This window comes from Salmo trutta, chromosome 22 (genome assembly GCF_901001165.1).
Source record: "Salmo trutta chromosome 22, fSalTru1.1, whole genome shotgun sequence".
In the NCBI taxonomy this organism is placed as follows: Eukaryota; Metazoa; Chordata; class Actinopteri; order Salmoniformes; family Salmonidae; genus Salmo; species Salmo trutta.
This window is the reverse complement of record NC_042978.1, coordinates 37,869,017-37,877,823: the sequence shown is the minus strand read 5'-3', so window position 1 is coordinate 37,877,823 and position 8,807 is coordinate 37,869,017. Positions and strand designations below refer to the sequence as shown.

At 45.4% G+C, this 8,807-nt stretch overlaps 2 protein-coding genes across 2 annotated transcripts; both read left to right on the top strand.

The window, feature by feature from the left end:
* The first annotated feature begins 34 nt into the window (after window positions 1-34).
* On the top strand, window positions 35-5,295 carry LOC115158694 (fibronectin type III domain-containing protein 7-like). Its single transcript, XM_029707904.1, has 8 exons — window positions 35-370; window positions 571-831; window positions 2,135-2,395; window positions 2,726-2,986; window positions 3,203-3,490; window positions 3,749-3,985; window positions 4,207-4,278; window positions 4,453-5,295. Exons 2-8 carry the CDS (start codon window positions 696-698, stop codon window positions 4,725-4,727), a joined length of 1,530 nt encoding a protein of 509 aa, XP_029563764.1. The 5' UTR covers window positions 35-370; window positions 571-695; the 3' UTR covers window positions 4,728-5,295.
* A 42-nt stretch (window positions 5,296-5,337) lies between these two features.
* On the top strand, window positions 5,338-8,642 carry henmt1 (HEN methyltransferase 1). The gene is given in 6 exon segments (XM_029706233.1): window positions 5,338-6,118; window positions 6,374-6,486; window positions 6,653-6,787; window positions 6,994-7,176; window positions 7,319-7,502; window positions 7,710-8,642. Coding segments are annotated over 6 exon segments (1,635 nt in total). The 5' UTR covers window positions 5,338-6,031.
* Window positions 8,643-8,807: the final 165 nt, after the last annotated feature.

Sequence of the window (8,807 nt, the reverse complement as noted above, 5' to 3'; positions counted from 1 at the left end):
GGTACGTTACACACTGTCAAAGCTCACCCAGTAATACCTTCCAGATCGAGACAGGTACGTTACACACTGTCAGAGCTCACCCAGTAATACCTTCCAGATCGAGACAGGTACGTTACACTGTCAGAGCTCACCCAGTAATACCTTCCAGATCGAGACAGGTACGTTACACACTGTCAGAGCTCACCCAGTAATACCTTCCAGATCGAGACAGGTACGTTACACACTGTCAGAGCTCACCCAGTAATACCTTCCAGATCGAGACAGGTACGTTACACACTGTCAGAGCTCACCCAGTAATACCTTCCAGATCGAGACAGGTACGTTACACACTGTCAGAGCTCACCCAGTAATACCTTCCAGATCGAGACAGGTACGTTACACTCTAGCTGTTCTTTATGATTTTGTGCTCAGACTCAGGTGCAAATCAAATTCCGTTCAGTTCATGGGCAATAAAATATTCATTTATAAATGACCTTACAGTAGTCTTAACTGTCCTATCTCCTAACCTGACTGTTCTCTGGCGGTGTACAGTCTGTGACTCTATAACTGAACTACCTTTCTTCTCTTCAGGTCCTTGCGCCCTGAAAACCATCACCGCGGTGAACACATGCCATAGCAGCAGTATCGTGGTTAGCTGGGAGCATACAGAGTTATCTCCTACCATCGTGGCGACGGCAGAGGGACAAGACCAATCCATGTTCACCTGTAACAGCACGTCCACTTCCTGTGAGCTCATGGGAGTGCGCTGCGGCATGCACTACACCATCATCGTCTCCGTCCCCTCCGACAAGTGCAGCACCTTGAGGAGCCCACCCAAAAAGATCAACACAGGTAACTAGACCACTTCACCACTAGGACACCTTACTCTTGGTCAACACCGGTATCTAGAGTTCTCCACCACAACACTAGAATCAACACAGGTATCTAGAGTTCTCCACCACAACACTAGAATCAACACATGTATCTAGAGTTCTCCACCACAACACTAGAATCAACACAGGTATCTAGAGTTCTCCACCACAACACTAGAATCAACACAGGTATCTAGAGTTCTCCACCACAACACTAGAATCAACAAAGGTATCTAGAGTTCTCCACCACAACACTAGAGTCAACACAAGTATCTAGAGTTCTCCACCACAACACTAGAGTCAACACAGGTATCTAGAGTTCTCCACCACAACACTAGAGTCAACACAGGTATCTAGAGTTCTCCACCACAACACTAGAGTCAACACAGGTATCTAGAGTTCTCCACCACAACACTAGAATCAACACAGGTATCTAGAGTTCTCCACCACAACACTAGAATCAACACAGGTATCTAGAGTTCTCCACCACAACACTAGAGTCAACACAGGTATCTAGAGTTCTCCACCACAACACTAGAGTCAACACAGGTATCTAGAGTTCTCCACCACAACACTAGAATCAACACATGTATCTAGAGTTCTCCACCACAACACTAGAGTCAACACAGGTATCTAGAGTTCTCCACCACAACACTAGAGTCAACACAGGTATCTAGAGTTCTCCACCACAACACTAGAATCAACACAGGTATCTAGAGTTCTCCACCACAACACTAGAATCAACACAGGTATCTAGAGTTCTCCACCACAACACTAGAATCAACACATGTATCTAGAGTTCTCCACCACAACACTAGAATCAACACAGGTATCTAGAGTTCTCCACCACAACACTAGAATCAACACAGGTATCTAGAGTTCTCCACCACAACACTAGAATCAACACAGGTAGCTGAAGTTCTCCACCACAACACTAGAATCAACACAGGTAGCTGAAGTTCTCCACCACGACAGAAGAATCAACATAGGAAGCTGGAGTTCACCACCACGACAACAGGACATATTAGGATACATTAGTCATGGTCAACACAGGAAGTAAAAAGTACCCCACCACTATATTGTGACGCATAAAGATACATTACCCATGGTTGACGAGAAACAGCACATAATAAAGAAAAATCAACAATGATTGCAATCAATACTGATCAACACACTAAGTACTCTACACCAGAAATACTGAATACAGAGAGACTGTATTACTGAGGGGGTTGTTACTAGCTATCCCAATATCCTGATACTTTCCCTCTAACCTCTGCCTCCAGCTCCCTGTGTCCCTGAGGATGTGACAGTGGTAGCGTCCTGCAAGGCAGAAGGTACAGTGGTGTCCTGGGCTCACTCCTTGGTGGCCCAGTCCTACCTCCTCACCGCCATCAGCCGAGGTGGTGACGTCCGCACCTGTAACAGCTCTGTGAACAAATGTACCCTGGCTAAGCTCCACTGTGGTCAGCCCTACACATTCAGCGTGACCGCCAGCACCAGCACCTGCACCAGCCAGGCCAGCCCCAACGTCACCTTCAGCACAGGTAGAGGGACATTATGATACAGCAGATTAGTACAGTATTCTCTGTTCAGTATATTCAGTATTTAAGAACATGGATCGAAGGGAATATTTTGTTTTCCGAAGGATCAGACAATTGACATCAAATACCCGATTATTCGATCCAAATGTTCCTTTTGATCAATGTTCCTTTGATGCACTTCTCATCAAGTACACCATCCCTCCTTTTATACTGACTTTAAAAACTCCAATCTGCTATAATGTAGAGGTAATCTGTAACATAACATTGCTGTTGTATTCAAGTAACATTGCACTGCACCATTGTTATAACATTGCATCTAATCTCTTCTCCCAGTGCCCTGTGACCCCATTGGCCTGTCCGTTCATGTCCAGTGTGAGACTAGCTCAGGCGTGCTGTCCTGGTCCCCCAGCCAGGGCTCTGTGGGGTACTACGGCTTTGCCCAGTCTGAGGATGGGGACATGCTGTACTGTGACAGCATGGACACGTCCTGCACAATCCAGGGTCTTGACTGTGGAGCCATGTACAACTTCTCTGTGCTGGCCTCTGATGGAGCCTGCAACAGCTCGTACAGCCAACCCTTGCTTGAGGGAGCAGGTAATAACCCATCCAGTTCTTTCAGCTAGAGATGGTTGAGGAGTAGAGTTAGTGAATGAATGACATCAGGAGGACAGGGAACACTGCATACAATGTATTCAAACGGTCTAATCAGATACTGGCTAACTAATATAGAGATTCATGCAATAGTATAGATTCTAATGATCTTGATTTCTTCTCTCTATCCTTTCTAACCTCCTTCCTCTCTCCTTCTAGCCCCATGTGCCCCTGCCACCGTGCGGAACCGCATGCAACTGATCGGCAAGACCCACTTTGCCCGTACCTCCTGGAGTGCGGTCGTCTGCCCCAATGTCGAGTACCTGGTTGAGATGACCGGCAGTATCCTGGATGACCCGCAGGCCATGTTCGATGTCTCGTCCTATTGGATGAAGTACACCTTCTTTGAGTTGGCCCTGCCCTGTGGCTCCTCCTACAGTCTGACAGTCCGTACCAGGAACTCTGCTGGAACCAGCAAGCCATCCACCCCCGTTACCGGGACAACAGGTATGTTAACTAAACAGGGAGCCATAAGGGTTTGAATGTGGACACTGATTTCATATTATAATGGAAATGGAAATGATCAGCAATGCAACTGAATTCAGTCTGTCTATTCTGAGGATAATGTGACCTTAGTCTATAAAAAGAGTGTGACAGTTTTGGCTGGGAAGTTACTTCTGCCCTGAGGTGGGGATTATCCTGAGAGTAGGGCTGAGGGATGTTATTCCAGAGTTGACATTACTAAACCAACCCTTTCCCTTCCAGCTCCCTGCGCACCTCTGGCCGTGAACTACACGGGAGACAACACGCCTGCCATGCTGTCCTGGGAGGCTGCAGTGTTCGCCACACAGTACACCGTCTACGTCGTGACCGGAGACGGCCGCACGCAGGTGTGTTCCACCACGGAACTGTCCTGTCAGCTTAATAACGTCCAGCCAGGCGCCATCGAGGTTACCGCTAGCAACGCTGTGGGAGAGAGCGTCCCCACCAAAGACATCAACGGTGAGATGGGAAAATATGAGACAGAAGGAAAATATTCATAGTAGGCAAATTAGGCTACATTTGGACATTGTTTTGCCTGTTTTTATCAGTGATTCCAAGTGAATCCAACCACACTGTGATGAATAAACCAATATGGATGATGATAAATATCTACTGCACATGGTGTTGTGCTTGTATTCAAGCTTTCACTAACACATTCTGTCTCTGATCCTCTTTCTCAGGGCCATCAAATCGCCACAGAAGAGATCTGGGGATGGCAAAGCCTGCCATGTTTGCTGACTTCCGCATCAGAGGTGAGCACATTCTCAAACTGCCATGCCATCTCTAATCTTTGCACCATATATGCATAATTATATTCCTCACACTCTCAAAATAGTTCATGTCTAGTCTACAAATATGCTAAAGGTCAAACAAATAGTGAAATCAATGGTTCATAATAACATTACTTTTCCTCCTTCCCTTCACAGAGGAGCTGTCCGAACCCAAGGTGCTAGTTGCTACGGTAACAGGTGTTTCCCTGCACATGGAGTGGGCACCGGTGAGGGACGCCACCCTCTACACCATTATCATCGTCCAAGAAGACACACCTTCCAGACGCCAGGTGCTGACCGTCTCTGAAGAGCTGACCAATGTGAACGACCTCGAGCCCTCCACAAGATACTGCATCTTCGTCTCGGCCAAGAACGAACACACCCAGAGCAACTACTCCAAGGAGTGTGTCACTACTGGAGTCCCCATGTGATTGGCTTGACTTTCACCCCAACCAAATGGACATTACGGTTACCAGGGCAACCACCAATCGATGTAGTGTAAAGAGAATCATCAGTGACTGCTTCCTGTCTCTAGAAGTAAACACCCAAGGCAGAAGAGAGGCTTTTCAACAGACTGAGGGACAGGGAGGGGTTACTGTTGTTAAGCTTAAATTACTATCACAAAAGGCAGTCTTTATCGCATAGATGATCCTACTAAAGCTATGTTATTTTCGATGAACTTGAAAGCTGAAATGTGGTATTTTTTAGTTATTTTATACATTGAAAATACTTTTTAGAGCTAGGTATGATTTTCTTGTTTTTGTAGTCGGTAAGATAGCAGCATGTGTCTTTATAATGTGTAGTTCTTTGAAAAAAGTATGACTAAAAATGTATTTTTATTTATCTTAAAATTGTTATATTTTTGAGACCTACACGAACAACACTTTTCTGTCCACTAAATGTATTTTAGATTATTCTGCTGGTTGTATACATCATTTGATTTGAAACAAAGAAAAAGTAGATCAAGAGAGCAAATAAATGCTATCAAGCAAGTAGTAATTTATGAAGCAATATTTTTGTTAACCATACAGTATGTGTTCTGATGTACTATACATCTTGTTTCAAAACTATAGCTACAATAGCTCTTTTTAAATCAAGAACAGATTTAAGGAATAAAAGTATGTGAAACATTAAAATAGTTATTCTCCCTAAAGAGAGCATTAGATATCAAAGTCCTGGGTCTTTCACTTGGCAGCTATCATTGTATCCATTATATATAACAGCCAATGATGACTCTTCATCTATTATCTACAGTAGTTATATGGGAGTCTGGATGATGGGAGTCAATACTTTTGATTTCATGTACTGTAGGAAACATTTCTGCATGGACCCGAAAGACAAGTTAGAATGTTGAACCCGGACCATTCAGCAGACAGGTCAACTGATATCTGAGCATCAGCAGAGTCTCAAACAAATGGACATACTTGATGCCTCCTGTGAGACCCATGTGAACATCCCTGATTCAGATTCTTCTTTCTTGTCATCGAACCAAGGCTATAGGAAATCAAATATAACACATGCATCAATAACTGGGAAGAATTAACATTTAATCCATGGAATAAAGTTTAAAAACTTTACAAAAATAGATCAAATCCGAACTCTGCTGCAGCCTATTATTTAGGCCAGGGTTTCCCAAACTCGGATTTAGTCCACTGGAACTGTCGTTGATTTAGAGAGATGTTGCGCGATTCGACCTCTAGCGGTAGTGTTTCAAGTAGTAACTAGTTAATTGTTTATGATGAACAAGATATTTACTCCACCATTGTGCATACAACGATACGAATTTGTCATCGACTTCGTCAAAAAGAACAAACCCAAAAAGGTACTGTATAAAACTACTTTGCGTGGTTGTTCAGTTGTGGCTGCCGTCTAAACAACCCACATGTAACGTTAGCTAGCTAGCTAATCGCAGAACTACACGGTTTAGATGCAGACCGTCTTTGGCCTGCCTTATGTTGAAGTTATGTTTAAAGTCTGACCCCCCAATTGAAAATCAATGGGGAAAACTATCACAACTTATCTGTAATAGGCCCATTACAACTGTATTTTCTGTGTGCTTGTCCATTCTCTTCTTCAGGTGGTAGACTTGGGATGCAATGACTGCACTCTCCTTAGGAAGCTGAAGTTTCACAAAGAAATTGAACTGCTTGCTGGACTGGACATTGACAGTGCAGTTATCAGGGATAACATGTGTGTTTTATTAAGTTATTTCAACAAATAAAATATTGTCCATTGATTTGTGAGATCCTATCCTATGACCTAGGCCTATCTTTGTGAGACTGTAATACACACACACCTACCTGTTTTAATTTATCATAACCGAAACTAAGAACCTTTACAATGAAATCCTGAGCAGGTATGAACTGGCACCGATTCCAACTGACTACCTGCAGCCAGGTGATCGTCCCCTGACCATTGAGCTGTACCAGGGGTCAGTCACAGAGAGGGATCCCCGCACCAAAGGATTTGATCTGGTGACGAGTATTGAGCTGTAAGTGACAGGAAGTCTGGGTGACTATGGGAGGGATTAGCCCTCAGACAATGTTTTCCTACTTTGTCAGACACTGTATTGTATGAGCACCAACATACGGGTACATCAATTCCATGTTGATTGCCACATGTAAGGGTTTGCCCATCATGTGCCCTTCAATATTGCCATGGTATTTTATGTTAACCACAAACCTGATCTCTCTACAGCATTGAGCACCTACAGTTTGAGGATGTGGATAGGTTCACTGAGGTTGTATTTGACTACATGGCCCCAGTAGCAGCGATCATTAGCACTCCAAACGCTGACTTCAACCCCCTGCTCCCCGGGCTGACAGGGTTTAGACACTACGACCACAAATTTGAGTGGACTAAAGTAGAGTTTCAGACCTGGTATGTGTACATTACCATGCAGTCAGTATGTCTGTATTTTAATCATCATTCTAAAAAGGTATACATTTTATTTTTCTTATTTGTACTTAGTTTGCACTCACCCTCTCTCCGTCTTCTCCATCCATCTCTCCCGCTCTCCCAGGGCTCTGAAGGTGTGCAGAGAGTTTGGTTATGAGGTGGCGTTTACAGGTGTAGGACAGATACCGGCCCAGGAGGAGAGCATCGGGTTCTGCTCTCAAATCGGAGTGTTTCAGATAGACAGGTCAGGAGGTGACGCACCACGTCTGCAAAATAATGTGGCAGAGGAGCATCTTCCTTACAGACTGGTGAGAAGGAGAGGCACAGATGGGGTCTACTCTTGTTGTTTAATCCTGTTTCATTACCTGTGTGATCAGAGATCAAAGTATCAGTGTCACTTGGTTTTTGCATGCGTTTCAGAAAGTGGTCAGTGAGAATAAAATAGGCCCCTCTGTCCTAACCTATTTCTCGCATTGTCTTTCCCTTACCCTTTCTCTCCATCCCTCATACTCCAGCTATACAACGTGGTGTACCCAAGCCTGTGTGACAGCAATATCTTCCAGAGGACCCTGGTGAATGAGGTCCTGTACTGGGCTGAGACCCTGAAGAGAGTGTGGCTGGAGGAGACGCGTGGAGTGGGGGAGGAAGAATCAGAACAGACAGATGAAGAAGAGGGTTGTTCGAGAGAAGGAATGGACAGAGAGGAGAGTAAGACAGGTGAAGAACAGGCAGACAGGGAGCGAGTGGAGGTGGGTGGTAGAGGGTTTGAGGTAGAGAATGTGGAGGTGGGTCAGACAGGTGAAGAACAGGCAGACAGGGAGCGAGTGGAGGCGGGTGGTAGAGGGTTTGAGGTAGAGAATGTGGAGGTGGGTAAGACAGGTGAAGAACTGGCAGACAGGGAGCGAGTGGAGGTGGGTGGTAGAGGGTTTGAGGTAGAGAATGTGGAGGTGGGTCAGACAGGTGAAGAACAGGCAGACAGGGAGCGAGTGGAGGCGGGTGGTAGAGGGTTTGAGGTAGAGAATGTGGAGGTGGGGGGAGAGGGTAGAACAGACATGGGACAGGAGGAGCCCTACAGAGAAGGTCAGTCTGTGTGTGTTCCCTTGGTCAGGTTGTGCTCCTGCCCCAGAGTGCAGGCTCTGAGTGGGACAGTCCAGCGTCTCACAAAGTTCCTACTGGAGGACTCTAGAGTACAGCTAACCAACGATGGCACTGCCGTGGTGTTGGTGGACAGCGATGATGAAGATTTGGAGTGGGATGAGAACTGTGATAACACAGGGACAGGTCGGTTCTTGGTCAGTAGTGTGGAGAACGAGGACTGGGAGACCGAGCTTGGTCAGTAGCATGGAGAACAAGGACTGGGAGACCGAGCTTGGTCAGTAGCATGGAGAACAAGGACTGGGAGACCGAGCTTGGTCAGTAGCATGGAGAACAAGGACTGGGAGACGTAGCATGGAGAACAAGGACTGGGAGACAGAGCTTGGGTGACCTTTGTCATATAAGGAGTGTATTCTTTGATGTACTAGTGGTGCAGATTTTCATTTTCTTTTACCTTGGCAATATACAGTTCTAGAACTAGGGGCCATCAGATAAGATTCAACCATATCCTTAAATGA